This window comes from Schistocerca americana, chromosome 4 (genome assembly GCF_021461395.2).
Source record: "Schistocerca americana isolate TAMUIC-IGC-003095 chromosome 4, iqSchAmer2.1, whole genome shotgun sequence".
Lineage (NCBI taxonomy): Eukaryota > Metazoa > Arthropoda > Insecta > Orthoptera > Acrididae > Schistocerca > Schistocerca americana.
In genome coordinates, this window is record NC_060122.1 from 255,831,507 (window position 1) to 255,854,004 (window position 22,498).

The 22,498-nt window shown below is 41.8% G+C and overlaps 1 protein-coding gene across 4 annotated transcripts in view; it reads left to right on the forward strand.

The window, feature by feature from the left end:
- Positions 1-22,498, forward strand: part of LOC124612940 (protein pellino) — a 440,385-nt gene that overhangs the window by 357,880 nt on the left and 60,007 nt on the right. For 3 of the 4 annotated variants that reach the window (XM_047141442.1, XM_047141441.1, XM_047141443.1), the window contains exons 4-5: positions 11,214-11,315; positions 14,481-14,675. In XM_047141442.1, coding sequence (XP_046997398.1) covers positions 11,214-11,315; positions 14,481-14,675 — 297 coding nt within the window. Of the gene's footprint in view, positions 1-10,073; positions 10,140-11,213; positions 11,316-14,480; positions 14,676-22,498 lie in introns of those variants that run through there. The other variant, XM_047141444.1, reaches the window with a different exon arrangement.

The window sequence follows — 22,498 nt, forward strand, 5'->3', positions numbered from 1 at the left end:
TAGACTTTAAACAAGTAGGTCACTCACTGCTAGTATGCGACCATTGGCGAACACCCGCTTACATCGTAGGGTAGACAGCAGTGCTTCAGAATTCATTCAGTTCTCCGTTGCGCTAAGCCGGTGGTCCCTGGAGGTTACAGGTTCTTCACTTGGTCCACCCCCTACACACACACTTTGTGCTTTGTACCATTCATCGATAATTGTAAAAGTGAGACACATACGTAACAAACGTTAAGTGTCTCGTGCAAATGTGTACTCCATGTAGTAGGTAGTTATTGCAGTAGACCAAAAATTTCATCATCAACCACTTAGAAACAGATAAATGAACTAATTAGCAGCATATTATAAAAGTAACTACGTAAGGGTTTTGTAGTGCTGTACATATTATTTATTATTATTTATATTATTATTGTGTTCAGACACAAAACATTAACAGCCTAAAGTCCTCCAATTTGTGCTACTCCAGAAGTAAGGAAGCAAACAGTCAAGTGATTAACAAACAAAGTATGGTGCACGCATTTTAACTTTGTTAGTTTGAAATGGTGGTGCCGGATGCAGGCGAAGTAAGTTCCGCTAGAGAGAGTAGTTCTTTAGGGGAAGCAAGTTTTGTTAAAAGTGTCTACGATCACTACGAATAGTTGGCTTTTTATATGTGCGGAGGAGTTGTACCTTGCTCTCTCAGTGCACCGGGAATTGCTGTGGAATGTGAAAGTAAATTTTTGGCTGTGGTAGCAGTGAAAATAAAAACAAGAAACTGAATGGATTTGGGGCACGATTTATTAGGTGCACTGACGGCCAACTCAAATATAAGAAAGGTTCTTAGACATAGACAGTACTAACTGTCTCGTTGACTCGTTAGTTCGTGGCTTAATAAAACATAAAAAATAAATAACATTCGTGTCTCAACATTCATCTTTCATCATTTCAAAAATAAGTGTTCAAACATTTCTTAAATGGTGGTGGAGGTTGGACGGGGAGAGGAGTAGCTAATATCTGATGGTGCTCATGGACAATGGTCTAAGTAAGTTCGTGGAACACGGCACTAAGCAGTAACTGATGCTGTTCCTCTGTATGTTTCTCATACTAATCACAGACGACTGTACATTTCAGCTCTGATGCATTTTGAAACAACTATTGTTCTGATTAGTCAAGCTGGAAGCTCTGTACATTAACAGATAGCTCAAATTAGCAGAAAATTGAACATGTAGCTTTAAAGTCTCTCGCAACTGCATATGTCTACCGTTTATAATAATCATCAAATCAGCGTGAGTAACATTGAAGAAATCTTGTGAGTGGGGAGTTAAAAACTTGGTGTATAGTTTGTAGTTTGGCATCAGATATGTTGTGATTATTATTAAATAACTGCGATGTTGTTTTAAATGATGTTTGCGAAAATATACTACGACTCTACCAGTGTACTGAAACGTTCAGGAGGTGGAGATGTGAACCTTATTTGGGAATCATAGTAATTCCATCATGATGCGCTACTTCTTTTGCAGCAGGCTGACAATTTTTTTGTTGATAACGTAGCGAACTTTAAATGTTGTTGCAATTGAAGACAATCCGGCGCTCTTCGCAAACAGTGATGTACGTGTTAAAGAAGTCATGGAACCTATGAACGATACGTGTTAAACTAGAGATTCCCGGAGAATGAGATTATTTTCTTGGAATTGCGGATACGGCCTCAACGTTAAAAACCGGGAGAATATTTGAAGATTTTGGAACTTTGTTCGGTTATGACTGCAGGAAGAAGGATAAGACCTTCAGCATTTTAGAAAGGAATTTTGTGACAACCGTGAACAGTCATTGGTCTCTGAAGCAATATAAGAAATGCGAGGGTGCCTTACATATTGACTACTGGTTGAACCAAAACAGAATAAGGAATTATTTTTCCAGAGTTAAAGGTCTTGCTGCATTCCACAACGTGTAAAGTGAAAAACTTGATGCTGCTTAACCGCTCCCAGGAAATGCGAACGCTTTTCCTTATTCTGATGGTGCTACCGTTGCTGAGGACAAAAGACAACTCACCTATCTCTACTTCTGCTGTAGTTTCAACGTAGGCTGAAGGCAGAACTTCAAATAACATAGTTTCCTATTCTAAGTGAACATATAACCTGCCTTGATGTGAAATGCAATGATAAAATAACCTGCGCCAGCCTGTGTGGCCGAGCGGTTCTAGGCGCTTCAGTCTGGAACCGCGCGACCGCTACAGTCGCAGGTTCGAATCCTGCCTCGGGCATGGATATGTGTGATGTCCTTAGGTTAGTTAGGTTTAAGTAGTTCTAAGTGCTAGGGGACTGATGACCTCAGATGTTAAGTCCCTTAGTGCTCAGAGCCATTTGAACCATTTTTATTAAAAATAACCTGCACGCCGTTAGGAGCAGTCTTGTTTCATTTCATACTCGTCCTAAACGTGACGCTGCTGTTAGCCATAACTTTGTTACTAGTTGTTTCCTGGCATCATTATTTTTATTTATTTGTGAGTAATGAGTGTGAATCCGGAATACATTCAGTATTTTCGCAAAACTGCGAAACGTAACATCACCTGGTTGCAATGACAGACAGCACAGTTACACCTGCCCTTTTTCATATTACCGGCAATTCATTATTCGCTATAAAAGTGTACAACAGGAATCACAACAATAATAATTGCACACGAAAGCAATGTCCAATACGCAGTCCTGTCTCTCCCGTGAAGTCACAGAAGACATCATTGGCAGTTTCGCGCGAGAAATCGGAATATATCCCGATCCCTACCTTCCACCCTGAGAAACAGTGATTAAGACGAGTGAACATGCAACAAATTTACGTGCGTCTCAGCATACTATCTATTTGTGGAAGATTTCATTTCGATATTTTAAACCTTCACGAAATAAGAGGTACTACGCCTTATGCGACTCACCATGTGTATTAAGAAGTGGGAATGACTTCACGTAAGTTTCAGTTGCGTCATCACGATAGCGCATTTTGTGCAATGGCTTAAACCCACCGTGTTTAAACCAGATTTTACACATACTTCAGAACTGTGTTCCTTCGGGATCAGTATTACACCTTCGTGAACAAATTTTTTTTAGGTATTTTGGAAATTTTTGTTTGTAGAGATACTGTAATCCGGATACTAAATAACAGAAAAAGGATAAAAAATCGATACCAAAAGCACATTTATTCTCATGAAAATGAAAAACATAAACTAATGCACACAGATTTTCAACTTAAAGTATAAAGACAGCTTTGATGTATCACAGATCAATGTTTTCTTTCTTTTTTTTATTCTGTGCAGTTTTCTGGGACTTAATGGTTTCGCTAACTATAAATTACGTATAAATGAGCAGATTTGCTGAGTTCAGTCATTATTGAGAACAGTATAAAATGTATAAAGGAACAAAATTACAAACTTCAGACGTTATTGGAACGGAGAAGATGGTAATTTCGATCTGCTTTTGTAGAAAGAGGACGCACCGCACGGGCTGTAAACTTACGGCGCGCCATTTGATAGATCACAGCAATGTATGTATCCACCCTATAGTTCCTGACATTTCTAAGTTGCGACGAAAACTTTTCGCTAGATGGCAGCACGAGACATACAGGACAGTCGTCCCAATGCTCGAAACTGATTATTATTTTAGTGGAACAAGTGTGTCCCATCAGCCACGAAAAGGCTACAAAGCTGCTTTTGGCGCACGACAGGCAGTTTTGTTTTGCGTGGTATGTGGGTCACTGGCGCAGGGGCTCGCGGGCCGATCAATGCGCGCGCCACATTTCGCACTCCCGCACGGCTTGGCGCGTGTGCTCCCCGCCATCGTGGGAACCAACTCACACCACACACCATCGATTCTTCAGCGTCAGATTACGGCGTGCAGGGCTTTATCAAGGCCGTGAGAAGTATTCCTACATTTCCAGGAACCGGTTCTTCACTAAGGGGCAGAAAGGCAGACGACTTGTCGCCTTCCGTGGAAGGCATTCATCGTTACGTGGGAGCAATACATTACGCTGGTTGTTGTTTTGTAACTGACAGTATTGACAAAACTGCAAGCAATGTGCACGAGGCTGGAGAGCTTTAAACCTGTACCATATGAAAGAAGCGTGCTGACAAATCCTATGACTTCAAAGGCTGAATAGTGTAAAATGACGTGGAGTTTTATGTCGTTATTATCTGTCTCATGTCAGTGCTTTATGTGGAAATCAATGGTGAGATACTTCCCATAAATTATCAAATTGTCGTATATACACCCTCGCAAGCGTGCACTTGGTAAGTTCTTGAAATCAACTAGGTGCTTTTCACAGAGTTCCATGTCAATCAAATTATATGAGACTGATTTCCTATCTAGAATCCACTTCATAATTCATCATCAACTTTTCTTCAGTTTTTCTTTCGGTTCCACCGCCAATTCCATTCTCTGCACTAAATTAGGTGACCTTAATAAAGTAATAGAATCTGTGAGAGCTCTTTCACGAGCAGCTTACCAGGATCAAGTGAGTCACGTCTTCGTAGATAGTTTAGTTGGAGCGAACTACCCACGACTGTTCGGAGTGAAGCTCGCAAATGCACGAAAGCTAGCACGGCAGCGCAGTCGTTTCCACGCCCCGTGGGAACGGACTTAAAATTATAGGCGACACGTACGTCGTAAGCGTACGCACCTCGATTTTCCAGTAGAACAATGGATAAGTGCACAGTGTCTCCACTATTGCGAAGCAGAACCATAAACACTACGGGAAATTATATGAATGAGTGATGTCTGTTCTTTAGGACATTTCGGAAAAAAAAGAAACCACGTGGAAATCCGGTTTGTGATAAATATTACGTAAATTGAAGGGTGGATGGGGGAGAAAGAAAAGGGAAGGAACTAATGACAGCAGCTGCATATGGACTTTATGAGGAATCACGAGTGAAAATGTGTACCAGACCGCGACTCGAACCCGGGATCTCCAGCGTAGTGAGCAGTTGCGTTAACCACTTCGCCACCCGGACATTGTTTATGGCAAATGAGCGGACTATCTCTGCACGCTCCCGGGTCGACTCACACTCCTATCTAGCGCACACATCTGCAGTCTCCGTCCATGTCTTCATGCTCGCTAATTTTAGATTCCCACTGGAGGTAGAGCGTAAACGTGCATCCGCACTCAAGGTTGTGGAAAATGTTAGCTTCGCATGGTATTTGGTCTGAGAAATCTAATTAGACCTCTATATGTTGTAGCTCTGATAGGAACAGTAGAATGTTTTCGACGGAGTACACGTTAAACTTAAAGGCCACCGACAAAATTTCGGAAGTTGTTCGGAGATATTTCCTGAGTGTTTTGGTATGAGGGACGGGTGGTTTCCGGTGGTTCGTTATAGAGTAGTAACGTAGTTATACTGAGTGGTTATAAAGTGCAGATCCAGCGTGGGGTGGAATAACCATGTGGCAGCGAAACATGGAAGTAGTGCTAATGTGTTAATGAAGAACGGATTCGCGCTGAAAAAAAAAATAATCAAGTTTTGCCTGCGAGGTGCAAATCTAACTCTGTACAGCATCTCGTCGACGTGTCCTGTGCTCATATTGAACAAATTGTGTAACCGGTGGTTTCTAATAAAATCAACAGCATGCCTTACTCGCTTGTTTGACCTCTTATGCCCACTTTCCGTTTCTAATCTATTGCATACGGAAATATTTCTGTACGTCTTTCTAGTATTCAAACGACTGAATTGCAACTGGTGGCCAAAATAGGAACTAATTTTTTTCCGGCATAAATTGGTTCCGCATTAAAGCATTAGAATATCTACGAAGTTTCACTGCCATACATTAGCAGCCTCGTTGGACCCCTGTGAATGGCTATACTTAAACGATAACCACCCGGTAGTTTACAAGGTACGTTCAATAAGTAATGCAACACTTTTTTTCCCCCCACAGCCAATTTCTGTTGAAAAACTGAGGAATTAGTTGTAGAACATCGTGGAATATTCTCACTTCAGACAATATGGTTTTATGAAGTACCACTCAGTGACGGCTTTAAATGTAGCCTTCACAATGGCATCTCTAACAGAAGTGTGTTTCAAGCAGAGAGCTGTCACTCCGTTTATTTTGACGGACAACCAGAGCATCGCAGATATTCATAGGCACGGTGAACAAAAGTACGGTGAGTTGTTACGCGAGGCGTCTGTCATCATCGGAACAAGGTCGCGCAAACCTGTCCGCGCTCTCGAGTGCCGGCCGGCCGCTAACGTCTGTGACTCTTGCAATGTTGGAACGTGCGGACACTTTCAGTCAAGGTGATAGGCAAACACCCCGCTGCTCAACTGGGCGTCTCTGTTGGTAGTACTGACACAGTCGTCGACCAGTTGTGGGCACTCAAAGCTGTGTGCTAGCTGGGCTCCTCTCCGCTTAACAGAAGACCATAAAGAGCAACGAAGGACCATCTATTTGGAGTTGCTCGCGCGCAATGAGGCTGATCGTGACAACTTTTTGTCGAACGTAGACACAGACAATGAAACATGGAGTCATCACTTCGAACCGAAAACAAAACGGCAGTTCTTCGAGTGGCGCCACACCACCTCTCCTCCGAAGAAAAAGTACAGTGCCACACCCTCAGCTCGTAAAGTCGTGGCGATGATCTTCTGGGACGCTGAAGGGGTTGTTCTGTTTGAGGCCCTCCCTCATGGTGCGACGATCAACTCTGAAGTGTATTGTGCTACCTTAAGAAAACTGACTTAGTCGCCACCAAAATGCAAACAAACTTCTGCTGCTCCATGACAGCGAAAGGCCGCTCATGCCTGCGCACCCGAGCGGACCTAAGAACATTCCGTTGGACTGTTCTTCCTAATCCATCCTACAGCCCGGATTAAGCACTTTCCAACTTCCATCTCTTTGGTCCAATGAAGGATGCGCTCCGCGAAAGCAGTACACGGATGACGGGGAGGTTATTGATGCTGCGCGATGTTGGTGCCAACGTCGACCAGTCGGGTGGTACCATACGGCATGCAGGCGCTCCCAGTAAGGTGGCATAAGGCTGTCGCATTGAACAGAGATTATATTGAAAAATGTGGTAGCCAGAAGAGCGAAAACTAATATGGTCAACTGGAATCCCGAATAAAACCCAACATGTTTTGAGAAAAAAATAGTGTTGCATTACTTATTGAAGCCCTTCGTATTTGGTTTGTTACCCCAATTACCTTTGTTTCTGTGAAAATACTGTCGCATTAGTGAAAAATCCTGTAATATTCTGTCACTGAAACGTGGAACACAAAACAGAGTAATGCGACCACCCTAAAGCCCATTTTACACGAGCAGCTTTCTGACCTAAGTACATGCCGTGGATGCGCTTCACGTGCTTGCTACGTGGCTGGCCGCTCATTTACACACGAGCGGATCGATGCCGTCAATGACCAGTTGACTGTGTCGAATTTGTGGTTCTAAGACTTTAGGCCTACTGCAGACTATATCAGAAACTGGAACATTCGATTTCCAGACATCATACTTGACTGGTCTAGCAAATCCTCTTCGCTCTCGTGTTTACACGACAGCGAAAAACTTGAGAACGAAAAATAAACTGGGCAATTATTGTCATCAATAGTAAAGATCGTGAATGAAAGCAACATGTTTGTTTCGAAATTAAGGGACACAGCGCATATTACCAGTGTTTCCACTGTTACGCGGATATTTTCAGTGCAATGCAAATCAGAGGTAAATATGGATAATAAATAAAAACGAAATGCAATTACCCCGACGAGGCACCAGAAACCCCGGGTCGCTTATGCTAGGTTACTCATAAAATATCCGTGAAGAACCTCCGAAATTCAGTTGGCAGAGTTCGCATTCACTCTGCATATTTCGTTGAACTTAAAACACCACTGGTTTCGAGTTCTTTGACTTCTTTGTGGATAGGTTCCGCCTTGAGCAAACAGATTTTATTCTTCTTTACCCATACATGTTTCGGTGGGTATGCGTACTTGTTTACTTAGTAATACATGCTGCTTTCCATATTTTGCGTTATTGTTTTTTTTTTAGTTTCTTTTTTGTAAGTTCCCCGTAGTCTTCACTGTGAAAATGGGCTTTAAACTTGCACTGCCTCACTGTTTTACAAGATACATATTGTGTAAGTTCCAAGTGCGTATAACTCTCTGCCATCTGCAGAGCGAATCGACAAACAGTGGGTGGCGGGTGAAACTCAAAACAGATACTTCGGTAGCACGACTTCGTTTCACTGCCGGGCCACGTGGCACGTTGTACAGTGATCAGTCCATCACCTCGGTATCTATTTGAGCGGTTTAAATTCTTCAATATCTGTTTTCGTTTCGTAGTAAAGAGCACAGAACACCGAAATATCATAACTGCAAGGTCCCTGTTACGATACGGGAACAAACAATAGCGTTCATCGTGATATGGGAGCAACTTCGAATACGAGAAAATATGGCACGGGAATCCGTATTCTTGCTTTGCGAAATGAGAATCTAGATGACCTTTTTCATTTATGCCTGATGAGTGAACCTGGTAGTCTGATAAAGTGTGTCCTGGAAACGTTTTTGTTACCTTCCAGAGTAATCAGAGAGTAAGATAAACATCTCGTAGCTGGAGTTAACAGTAATTTAGAATTTTGTAAGTGATATCGTGGTCGTCTTTTGACTGTAAAATTATTCATTTGTAAAACCACCCGGGTGGTGAAGTACACACTTCAAAATCGATTCTGTAAATAAGCTTCTGGTTGCTGGTTTTCCAGTTCCGCAATCGATTTTGGCCCCCTTGTAAACGCAATCGGTTTTGAAACGTGCTTGGGCTATCAGGTTACATCTAGTTAAAAAAAGGCTAATATTTACGGAGTGGCCATTTGTACAGTGATGGGTAAGTAGAAATATTGGACTGAAGCTGTTTACACCTGCGAGTGTGCTGACTAAACCATAAACCGTATTTAACTGGGCTAGCAAATCCGCTTCAGACCTTAACATCTTAAACACAAGAGCGAAAAACGATCTCCCAAATTTGGTTTTTGTCTTTCGGAAGACGTGTTTCGTGTAAACGCAGTGATTCTGTGGACTCTCGTCTTTTTTGTTACTGCTCACGAATCCGCGTGTGAACTTCTCGATTTAAATGTATTGTAAGTATATTGCTTGTATTCTACGTTATTTTAGTTCGCATCCGGTTTTCACACTTTTCTGACATTTAAGGGAGAAAAATATCGACACGAAAAGAAAACACGCAAAAACACCCATTCACACTCCACAATATCACTCCGTCCCCAATGTCGACCGTTCCAACTGAAAAATAGCCGTTTTTGTGTGTGATACTTGCTTCTAGAGGTAGGTTAACGTTTCTCATCGGAGTAAAATCAGTAATGGGGTTAAAATATTTCTAAAACGGTCCTCGGAACATAAAAGACTTTCATTTTGCTTAAAGCCTTACTGATTTAAAGTGTTTCACCGGTTCTATTTCCTTCCTCTTCCTCCTCCTCCCCCTGTCTCCGCTACATTTATTACCGTTCTGCTAGACTAGTACAATAGTTACATATTCTAAAACATTTGATGATTTTCGAAACGACGAGGTCATTCGTATAGCAATTAAACAATGTAGATAAAATATTGTCAGTTACATTACATGTTGTTTGGTTTATGCAATTGCATCATAAAATATATGCAGTGAAAAAATAAAAAAATATGCTAGTAAGAAGTTTGTGTGGTAATAAAATATTGTCAAACCAATATGACGGTGGATGGGCCACTTGTGGCCTGAAGACGGAGTGCTAGCAATATGACGGTCCTTCTTCGATGTTTTGAGTGTTAGTGAAGTATCAAATTCCTACGTAAGGCTCCCTCCTCGCGAGATTTGCAGACGATTTACTAAAGGAAACTCTTAAGTTTTGCTGGGTACCGAAAGCGTACACTAGGTCTTACTGCTGCAAGTTGATCGTTCACGGCATATTCAGAATCTGCACATTACCTTGACATTTCGCACTTCTACCAATCAAAATTAGTGACGCTATTTCGAGAAAGAAAAATGCTACATGCTTTTCAGGACAGATGGTTTCGAAAAACGTGACCGATTCGACGCAGGCAATGTACAATTGCATGTACTATCTGTGTTATGTTAACAGCCTAAGTATTTTTAATATTTCGCTTTCAGATGGTGGGGAGTCGATCATGCCGCCATCCAGTTGCCTTCTACCGCGCAAATGTGAGCTCAGTATCTTTTTCTTTACGCTTGCAGTGCCCGCATTTTTGTCTTGCAGACCCTCACCTTCTTAGCTAGTTATCACTGTTCGATCATTTCTTCAGATCGCTGTCTTGTTTCATCAAGATTGTCTCATCAAATGCATTGGAAAATAGGAGCCACTCTAAGAACTCAATGCGTAGAATGTGTACGAAAATACTGTTATGAAGTGAAGAAGAGTACCACTATTACGTGTGCTACAAATTGAGACGATAACGCTCATTACTGTCTTCCGATGCAGGCCATTTGAGTAGTTTGGGTGGTAATCTTTCACTACCATAGTTGCTTGTGCAATGTTGGTGTCTTCGTAGCTGATACAAAGGCAGTAAACTGGAAATCGTCGAATTTTGGCAGCTGTCTGCTCGCCATTGCCTCTGTGGTTTTTTTTTTTTTTTTTTTTTTTTTTCCGTTAGGAATTGAATGAAAGAAAAAAAAACTAAAATTCGGTTTAGTGTTATGGTCTAGGTTCTCTAAAATTTCTACAATATGCTCCACAAAAAGTTGAGTTTGGTTTCGAACCAATGAAATGTTTCATCGATGTTTGAGTTTCAAAGAAATTTACAGTCTTGAATCACACCGTTGTTGGCACAACAAGAAGTGTTGCGACATCATCTGGCAGAATGTCAGAGATTTATTTCTGCTCCCCAATGATACATTGATTGGCTATGAGGTAGTAAATGATTTCATACAGGACTTCTACAGATACTATGTATGATATGAGCAGAGTGGAAATAATTTCACATAATGTCTGTGGGACAAGTTCTGTGCAATGATATGCAAGTTTGCATGCTCACTTACTTAGGAAGCCTTCCTCAGAGAAGCAGTATGACAGCACGTTTGTCTTAATGCACACAACACCTAGATGGTGTACATAAATATTTGGCACTGGGTGCCCCGTAAATCTAACCTTCCACAAAACCTTTTGACCTGAGCTTGAGAAATTTTATGGTTTCCCTTACAATTTTTTATCCTTTATCTTAATTGTATTATGAATATGGATAGTAATGAACTCAAACTAAAATTTTGTGTGTGTTACAGGCTATACTCGATACGAAGCAGCATTCAATCTCATACACCTTGTCGAGAAACCAAGCAGTCATAGTAGAATACATGCCTGATGAAGAAACAGACATGTTCCAGGTGAGTTTTCATCACAATAAGTAAATCTGTGGTAGTTGAGCTCTGCCTTGTAAGTAAGAGGGGTGAGTGGTGAGTTGCAACAGTGAGACCATAATGAGTTATAACAGAAGTTGTTAGAGAATGAGTTGCAACAGAAGTTGTTAGAGAATGGGGGGGGGGGGGGGGGGGGGGGGGGGGGGGGGGGGGGGGGGGGGGGGGGGGGGGCTTAATGATTGCAAGGATGTAATACCCACGATTTGTACCAAGAAGTTTTTGTATTGTGAAACATGATTGTGAAATATGCTGCCCGAAATTCTGCTGCCCCAGACTTGAGCTAGTTTTGTACAATTAAAAACTAGAAGAGTGCATGCCAGAAATGTAATCACTGGATATGAAGTCAGTGAAATTTGAATACTAAATACTGTACTGTTTAGTAATTATACTAAAGTCCTACTCTTCCTTCCCATTTTCTTTTGTTAATTATATGGTTTTTAAGTAGGCATGCTCAAAAATCTAAATCTGTGAAAGCAAGCTCTGTGATGTGTGCTTAAAATATTATGAATGTTATTTACATGTGTTAAGTAACTGCTGGACGCTGTCTTTAGTGAATAATGTAGCTGAAGACAGTTGTTTGTTGTTGTTGTTGTTGTTGTTGTTGTGGTGGTCTTCAGTCCTGAGACTGGTTTGGTGCAGCTCTCCATGCTACTCTATCCTGTGCAAGCTTCTTCATCTCCCAGTACCTACTGCAACCTACATCCTTCTGAATCTGCTTAGTGTATTGATCTCTTGGTCTCCCTCTACGATTTTTACCCTCCACGCTGCCCTCCAATGCTAAATTTGTGATCCCTTGATGCCTCAAAACATGTCCTACCAACCGATCCCTTCTTCTAGTCAAGTTGTGCCACAAACTTCTCTTCTCCCCAATCCTATTCAATACCTCCTCAATAGTTACGTGATCTACCCACCTTATCTCCAGCATTCTTCTGTAGCACCACATTTCGAAAGCTTCTATTCTCTTCTTGTCCAAACTGGTTATTGTCCATGTTTCACTTCCATACATGGCTACACTCCATACAAATACTTTCAGAAATGACTTCCTGACACTTAAATCTATACTCGATGTAAACAAATTTCTCTTCTTCAGAAACGATTTCCTTGCCATTGCCAGTCTACATTTTATATCCTCTCTACATCGACCATCATCCGTTATTGTACTCCCTAAATAGCAAAACTCCTTTACTACTTTAAGTGTCTCATTACCTAATCTAATCCCCTCAGCATCACCCGATTTAATTTGACTACATTCCATTATCCTCGTTTTGCTTTTGTTGATGTTCATCTTATATCCTCCTTTCAAGACACTGTCCATTCCGTTCAACTGCTCTTCCAAGTCGTTTGCTGTCTCTGACAGAATTACAATGTCATCGGCAAACCTCAAAGTTTTTACTTCTTCTCCATGAATTTTAATACCTACTCCAAATTTTTCTTTTGTTTCCTTTACTGCTTGCTCAATATACAGATTGAATAACATCGGGGAGAGGCTACAACGCTGTCTCACTCCTTTCCCAACCACTGCTTCCCTTTCATGTCCCTCGACTCTTATAACTGCCATCTGGTTTCTGTACAAATTGTAAATAGCCTTTCGCTCCCTGTATTTTACCCCTGCCACCTTCAGAATTTGAAAGAGAGTATTCCAGTTAACGTTGTCAAAAGCTTTCTCTAAGTCCACAAATGCTAGAAACGTAGGTTTGCCTTTTCTTAATCTTTCTTCTAAGATAAGTCGTAAGGTTAGTATTGCCTTACGTGTTCCAACATTTCTACGGAATCCAAACTGATCTTCCCCGAGGTCCGCTTCTACTAGTTTTTCCATTCGTCTGTAAAGAATTCGCGTCAGTATTTTGCAGCTGTGACTTATTAAACTGATAGTTCGGTAATTTTCACATCTGTCAACACCTGCTTTCTTTGGGATTGGAATTATTATATTCTTCTTGAAGTCTGTGGGTATTTCACCTGTCTCATACATCTTGCTCACCAGATGGTAGAGTTTTGTCATGACTGGCTCTCCCAAGGCCATCAGTAGTTCTAATGGAATGTTGTCTACTCCCGGGGCCTTGTTTCGACTCAGGTCTTTCAGTGCTCTGTCAAACTCTTCACGCGGTATCATATCTCCCATTTCATCTTCATCTACATCCTCTTCCATTTCCATAATATTGTCCTCAAGTACATCGCCTTTGTATAAACCCTCTATATACTCCTTCCACCTTTCTGCCTTCCCTTCTTTGCTTAGAACTGGGTTGCCATCTGAGCTCTTGATATTCATACAAGTGGTTCTCTTCTCTCCAAAGGTCTCTTTAATTTTCCTGTAGGCAGTATCTATCTTACCCCTAGTGAGACAAGCCTCTACATCCTTACATTTGTCCTCTAGCCATCCCTGCTTAGCCATTTTGCACTTCCTGTCGATTTCATTTTTGAGACGTTTGTATTCCTTTTTGCCTGCTTCATTTACTGCATTTTTATATTTTCTCCTTTCATCAATTAAATTCAATATTTCTCCTGTTACCCAAGGATTTCTATTAGCCCTCGTCTTTTTACCTACTTGATCCTCTGCTGCCTTCACTACTTCATCCCTCATCCCTGAAGACAGTACAAATCAAATATTCTTTTTGTGGAGAGTTTTCCCATACAGAAAACTGCCAAATAATCCACAAGCAGATGAAAGTGTTAGTACAAATGAACAATACTCCCTAAACGGGAACAGTGTACATAAATAATTGATAAATATAGGATATGTGAATAATAGAGTACATTTGCAGCCCGTGAAACTTGTGGTAATATTATGAAAAAGTGTTGGAGAATCTTAATGATTTGTTCCATCTTAAGATAGTAGAAACCTTATTGGTTATAAATTACTTACCCACAACAGAAGTATGGTTCTGGATATGAATATAACTGAAACTATTAACTGAATAGTTCCTTTCTCAGTACTGTTTGAGCAGTGTGAACTTAAGCAGCATACAAATGTTGAGTGAAACATTTAGCACCACAACACTGTACGCTCTGTTAAACCTAATGGTGAAATTTTGTATTGATTGCAGACTGAGTGTGTGAAACCTCGTAATAACATTGTCCTTCAAAAATTATTGCATTTGCCCATTAAATTCTGATGGACTGTATTATGCCTTGCAGATTGGGCGATCATCCGAGTCACCAATCGACTTTGTTGTAATGGATACTGTGGCAGGTGAGAAGACACGTGACAGCAAGATGGAGCAGAGCACCATCTCGCGGTTTGCTTGTCGCATACTTGCCGACCGAGCAAACCCACGCATTGCACGTATTTATGCTGCTGGCTTTGATGGTTCCTGTAACATCTTCCTTGGTGTGAGTATAGCTGCTTGCAGACAATGTGCAGAAGCAGTCTCTCCACAAACACTAATGAATATCAACAGTTTATGTTGCCAGTTGGATGTGAGCAGTGAGTGCAGAATTTTACAATGTAGTCGGCACACATTTCACACCTTTGTCAACGTAAATAAGTACTAGTTTCTGTAGTTGCAGCAGTTGCTTGTGCATGTTTTCAACTAAGAGAGCATTATATTTTGGAATCAGAAGTTACACCTGCATTATCATTTGATAAGAGCATTACCTGTGAAATGCAAGGATTCAGGTCCCACACTAGCTCATAGGTTTAATGAGTTCTTAGCTGGGACAGTAGCACAAATGAAGTACAAGGCATGCACGTAATTTCATTACATTTGCATCTACAGCAAGAAGATTTTGTTAGAATAGTCTTCGCGAGTTGTAAGATACCATTGTGTAAGACCACGTCAAAGTGACATATCTCAATGGAATGCAGATGGCACATGTTGTTTCACAGCAGAAAGAAAATTATTTAAAAAACTGAGTGTAATGTGTTTACTATGTGTGTTTCACATTATTACTGATCCAAGATCTGGCTTCATTACTGTTACGAATCAGTCAAATTAGGAGTTGAGTTTTAAAGATGACAGTCTGCCATAGCTGTAAGATCTTCTGTGCAGAGGTGCATAGTCGGTTTTACCTCTGCTGTAAAGTGGTGTGATAACACATTGTGCTTGACTGGCGAGAAGTGGTCATGGTTGGGTTGTACAAAACCTTTAAATTATGCATTCAGGATGCAGACTTTCTGCAGAGATGTTTCAGTGTACTGTCTAGACATATATCCTGAAAACCCTCACCATTTTATGTTATGGGGACGCGTCTTTGCAATGCATTTCAGGAATATGTAGGTATCGACATGTCATCATTATTGTTGTTTAGACTTTGATAAATGATGGCAATACTATGTGGAACATGTTTATGATAATCACTTTAATGTGGAAAACTTAACTGAGATGGAACAAATGTTGCTTTGTCTCTGAATGAAGCTATATGGTGCCCTTGGACACTGATCACCTGTGTTTGTATGACTTTCCTGCCATCATAATGTGCAATTGGTTGAGAGAGTAGAGGAAGCGATGAGATTTTTCTGTGTATTTTGTAATATACTCATCTATGTGACAGAGTAAGATTAGTAATGAACAGTGAAAGTCTCAACCACTATGCTATTTATTTATTTATTTTTGATGTATGTACCTAACAGACAGCACAGTATTGCTTTACTGGTACAGCTGATGACTAAAACAAGTTTCTGTAAATAGCTAAAAAACAAGTCATAACACATCATTGGAACAGGCAGTAATTTGCTCTGGTGAGATACTGTAACATTATCTCGAGGTTACGCAATGACTTCCATAAGGTAAAGCTAAGCAATGCATAGAAATGGCACTACGATCGTGCATAGTCTGTGTGATGGTACAGAAGCCTCCATGTGAATGTACATGCATTTTTCTGATACAGTGATTACAATGGTGTTCTAATGATTTCAGTGTACTTAGTCTTGCTTGCTGATCACAACACTATGCAAACAAAGAGAATATATTATTTAAATTACCACCTGATGTCGCACAAATAAATAAAAGAATCTCCAATGCCTATCTTGTATAGGTGACTGGGGAAGCTTGTGAAGAGAGACATCCTTATATAGTGATGAATGATTGGCATTGTCTAACACATGACGAATGTGTAAACCATGATCTTCTCGTGGGAGCAGGTCGCAGATTGCAGATTATTCTACTGGTAGCCTCTCTGATGTCTTATTTCTTTCCACTTATTATCTTTCCACTTCTTGTAATACGAGTTTTTGTGAGATTAAGACTTAAGCTGTTGGCTGCCAATCAGTTGTTAGCCTGTTCCATTATTCTCCTGTCCCTGTGTGGTACAGTCGTGTTTGGTCTGTTTATGAAATAAGTATGCCATCAACAAAAATTACAGTTACTGAAGAGTTAACCAGTGACTCACGTTAGTAATTCGTGTAGACAAAGAACAAGAGTGGACCAAGCACCTAACCTTGCAAAACAAAGATGATGTAACTTACCAAACGAAAGTGCTGGTATGTTGATAGAGGCACAAACAAACAAACACACACACACAATTCAAGCCCTCGCAACCAACGGTCGCCCCACCAGGAAAGAGGGAGGGAGAGGGTAAGGAGTCACCCCAATCCCGGGAGTGGAAAGACCCACCCTAGGGGTAAAACACACACACACACACACACACACACACACACACACACACACACACACACACACACACAGAGAGAGAGAGAGAGAGAGAGAGAGAGAGAGAGAGAGAGAGAGAGAGAGAGAGAGTGTGTACTTTCAGACACAAAGGAATTGCAGATGTTGGCCGCTTGTGGGCATGGATTTAAATCAATGAGGAAAGTTGAAAATTTGTGCTGAAGCAGGACTCAATCCCGGGTCTCCTGCTTATTAGCCAAATGCTCTGCTCACTAAGCCATAGTGGTCATCATGAGTGCATAGACTGTCATAGCACACCACCTGTCAGGTGCGAATTCTCAACTTATCCACACACTACTAATGTTGTGCCCCTTCCCCATTATCCTCATTACTTGCGGGATTTTGCCGATTCCCATAAGGATTTGAGTCTGATATGCATCCAAACTGAAGAGATCATTAATTATATATACATGTGATGTGATGTGGTGTTGCAGTGACCACTATGTCCTAGGAAGTAGGAGACAGCGAGTTCAAATCCCAGTCTGGCATGAATTTTCAACTTTTTGGAGTGTGGAGAAAGATGCCTATTTACATGCCTCAGTCAAGACGCGAACTACTCTTAACATACTCAGTTAACTGTTTATCTGTTTCTTTGTTTTCCTCATAGTATATTAAATTTTGTGCATCTTTTTCTGTGTAAGAGGGTTAGTCTTGTGTTTTTGGAAGTGTAAATTCATTCAGTCTGCAGCGCAGTAGTTGCTCACTGAACATTACATAGCTCATTAATGCACCAGCATCCATAGGTGACACATCAGGAGGGTGGCAAGCTGTATACCTAGAATTCTGTTTGCTTTTATAAGTTACTTCAGTCTTGCGATTATTATTATTATTATTATTTGGTTTGTGGGGTGCTCAACAGCGTGGTTATCAGCTCCCATACAAATTCCCAATTTTTACACCGTCCAGTCCCGCCACTTTCCTGAATGATAATGAAATGATGAGGGCAACACAAACACCCACTCCTCAGGCAGAGAAATTCCCCAACCTTTCCAGGAATCGAACCCGGGACTCCTTGATTCAGAGGCAGCAACACTAGTTACTAGACCACAAGCTGCGGATGACGCAGGAGGAGCTGGCTGCAGTTAGCAAACAGCGGAATGCGCTTTTGGCTACGCTGCCTCGACGGCGGAGAATGTGGCACGTTTGTTTTGCCCATGGGCTCTTCCTTCCAAGACACCTCCAAGTGCACCTGACACAGTGAATCTGCCCTCACAGCAGGGCAGGTAGTAGGTGGTAAAGCACTCACGTAGCTCAAGGTACAGGGCCCATGTGGAGACTTGTCACCTGGCCTTGATCAGTCACCTGTCGGTGGACAGGTGGCTCCTTCAGCAGGGTCCGAGCAAGCACGCAGGGGAGGGGTTCACTAGTTACTGGGAGCTTCAGTGTTGGAGGGGTTACAGAGCCATGTAGGCAGATAGTGTTCAGGGCTGTAAAGAAAGCCAATGTGCAGTCAGTATGTCTGCCAGGGGACATCATCTGAGATGTGGAGGCGGCCCTGCCGGCAACTATCGAGTGTGCAGGGTGCAGTCGTCTGCAAGTTGTGGCTCAAGTCAGCACCAACAATACCTGTCACATGGGTCCTGAGGTGATCCTCAGTTCGTAATGGTGGCTGGCGGAGGTGTTAAAGACTGCTGGCCTCGCGCGCAGTATGCAAGCAGAGCTCCCAATATGCAGCATTTTTCCCAGAGTTGCTCAGACTCCTTTGGTTTGGAGTTGAATGGAGAGTCTCAACCAAAGGCTTCCAAGACTCTGCGTCAGTCTTGGCTGCAGATTTCTAGACCTGCATTATCATGTGAAGATTTGTAGGACTCCCCATGATAGATCAGGGATGCACTACACAAAGGAAGCAGCCACTTGTGTAGCGAGTACTTGCGGAGTGCACATGAGGACTACTTAGGCTAGGCAGTAATTAGACATATTCTGATGAACACTCATCAGTTGATAAGCAGCAAGGGAAGTCAAATGGCATTCAGTATAAAGACACTTTGACTTTCATAATATTATCAGTAAATTGTCAAAGTACTCGTAATAAAGTTCCCGAATTCACTGCCCTCCAGGGAAGTTCTCATGCTCAAATTATTCTTGGGACTGAGAGCTGGCTGAAACCTGAAGTGGAAAGCTCTGAGATATTTAGTGATTTGTGGAATGTATTTCGGAAAACAGATTAGATGCTATAAGGGGGGTGGGGGGGGAGGGTTAGGGAGTGTTTGTTGCAGTTGATTAAAATATTCTCTCTGTTGATGTCGAAGTTGAGGATGACAGTGAAGTGATCTGCTCACATGTAAGAGGTATAGGTGAAACCAGGTTAATTGTTGGATGTTTTTACTGGCCACCCGATTCTGCTGTGATAGTTTTAGAGTCATTCAAAGAACATCTACAGTCAACAGCACGTAAACACCCATTCAAAGAACATCTACAGTCAACAGCACGTAAACACCCATATCATGCAATACTAGCTGGAGGTGTCTTTAACCTACCAGATTATAGTCTGGGATGTCTATGGATTCATTTTATTAGGTACATACAGACAATACTTTTGAATGCAGTTTTCTGGAAACTGTCCTGAGCAACTAGCTCATCAGACCACACACAATGGAAATATCTTAGACCTTGTAGCTACAAATAGGCCAGATGTTTTCGACAATGTCAGAATAGAAGTGGGGATTAGTGGTAATGATGTCATTATAGCAACTGTGATTAAAAAAGTTAATAAATCAGTCAAGAACGCTAGGAGTGTGTTTCTGCGAGGTAGAGCAGATAATCAATTATTAACATGTCACTTAGAAGTGAAGTGACATCTCATAGTTCTAGTAAGATGGATGTAGAGGAATTCGTGGGCATAGTTGAAGCAGATTGTAAATTGTGGTCTGGAAAATTGTATTTAGTAAGTAGGTAAAGGATGGAAAAGACCCACATTGGTTTAATAATGAAATAGGAGGATACTGAGGAAGCAGCGGTTCGAAAGGGAAATGCACAAGTGATGACAAGCGGAGGTTAGTAGAGATTCGTGCATCTGTGAAAAGATCTATGCACGAAGCTTAAGACTAACACCATTGTCGCACTCATTAGCAAAATATGTGGCAGAGAACCTGAGAAAATTTTGGTCGTAGTGAAATCGCTAAGCGGCTCTAAGGCTTTTATTCAGTCCCTAGTTAACCAGTCTGGTGTGGCATTTGAAAGTAGCAAAATGAAAGCTGAAGTTCTAAATTTGCCATTCAAGAAATTGTTCACACAGGGAAAAGTACAAACGTACCATCATTTGACCATCGGACATACTCCTGTATGGACAGATGACATTGTAATAAGTATCCCTGGTGTAGAGAAAGAACTGAAAGATTTGAAAGCAAATAAATCATCAGGTCCAGATGAAATCCCAGTTCGATTTTATAAAGAGTATTCTGTGGCATTGGCCCCCTTACCTAGCTTGCATTTATCGTGAATCTCTCACCCAGTACAAAGTCCCAAGCGACTGGAAAATAGCGTAGGTGACTCCAGTATATAAGAAGGGTAAAAGAACAGACCCGCAAAAATACACACCAGTACCCTTATATTCTGTTTGCTGCAGAATCCTTGAACATATTCTTAGTTCATATACGAGGGCAGTTCAATAGGTAATGCAACACATTTTTTTTTTTCTGAAACAGGGGTTGTTTTATTCAGCATTGAAATACACCAGGTTATTCCCCAATCTTTTAGCTATACAACACTATTTTTCAACGTAATCTCCATTCAATGCTACAGCCTCACGCCACCTTGAAATGAGGGCCTGTATGCCTGCACGGTACCATTCCGCTGGTCGATGTCGGAGCCAACGTCGTACTGCATCAATAACTTCTTCTTCATCCGCGTAGTGCCTCCCACGGATTGCGTCCTTCATTGGGCCAAACATATGGAAATCCGACGGTGCGAGATCGGGGCTGTAGGGTGCATGAGGAAGAACAGTCCACTGAAGTTTAGTGAGCTCCTCTCGGGTGCGAAGACTTGTGTGAGGTCTTGCGTTGTCATGAAGGAGAAGTTCGTTCAGATTTTTGTGCCTACGAACACGCTGAAGTCGTTTCTTCAATTTCTGAAGAGTAGCACAATACACTTCAGAGTTGATCGTTTGACCATCGGGAAGGACATCGAACAGAATAACCCCTTCAGCATCCCAGAAGACTGTAACCTTGACTTTACCGGCTGAGGGTATGGCTTTAAACTTTTTCTTGGTAGGGGAGTGGGTGTGGCGCCACTCCATTGATTGCCATTTTGTTTCAGGTTCGAAGTGATGAACCCATGTTTCATCGCCTGTAACAATCTTTGACAAGAAATTGTCACCCTCAGCCACATGACGATGACGAGCAAGCAATTCCGCACAGATGGTTCTCCTTTGCTCTTTATGGTGTTCGGTTAGACAACGAGGGACCCAGCGGGAACAAACCTTTGAATATCCCAACTGGTGAACAATTGTGACAGCACTACCAGCAGAGATGTCAAGTTGAGCACTGAGTTTTTTGATGGTGATCCGTCGAGCATCTCGAACGAGTGTGTTCGCACGCTCCGCCATTGCAGGAGTCACAGCTGTGCACGGCCGGCCCGCACGTGGGAGATCAGACAGTCTTGCTTGGCCTTGCAGCGATGATGACACACGCTTTGCCCAACGACCAATTTTTCAACCAAAATTGGCCGAGAAAAAAAATGTGTTGCATTACTTATTGAACTGCCCTTGTATAATGAACTTTCTTGAGACCGAGATGCTTAAGTCAACGAATCAGCATGGTTTTAGAAAGCATCCCTCATATGAAACTTGGCTTGCCCTTTGCTCACTTGATATGCTGAGAACCATGGATGAAGGGCAACAGGCAGTTTCCATATTTCTAGATTTCCAGAAAACATTTGACACAGTACCCCGTTGTAGGCTGCTAATGAAGGTGCGAGCATATGGAATAAATTCAGACATCTAAGTGGCTTGAAATCTCCTCAAATAGTAGAACCCAGACTGTTCATTAGAGACAAGGGTAACATCAGGGACGCCCCAGGGAAGTGTGATACGATCGCTGTTGTTCTCTGTATGCACAAATGATTTGGCAGAGAGGATGGGCAGCAACCTCAGATTGTTTGCTGATGATGCTGTGGTGTATGGTAGGGTGTCGAAGTTGAGTGACTGTACGAAGATACAAGACAACTTGGACAAAATTTCCAGTTGGTGTAATGAATGGCAGCTAGCCCTAAATGTGGAAGAATGTGAGTTAATGCAGGTGAATAGGAAGGTCAAACCCGTAATGTTAGGGTACAGCATTACCAGTGTCCTGCTTGACACAGTCAAGTTGTTTAAATATGTGTGAATTTTTGGGAAAGAGTGATTGACCTTTAAAGGAGACTGCATGTAGGATGCTGGTGTGACCTATTCTTGAGTACTGCTAATGTCTTTGGGATCCATACCAGCTAGGATTGAAGGAAGACATGAAAGCAATTCAGAGGCGGGATGCTAGATTTGTTACTGGTAGATTCCAACAACACACAAGTGTTTGGAGATGCTTCGGGAACTCAAATGGGAATTGCTGGAGGGAA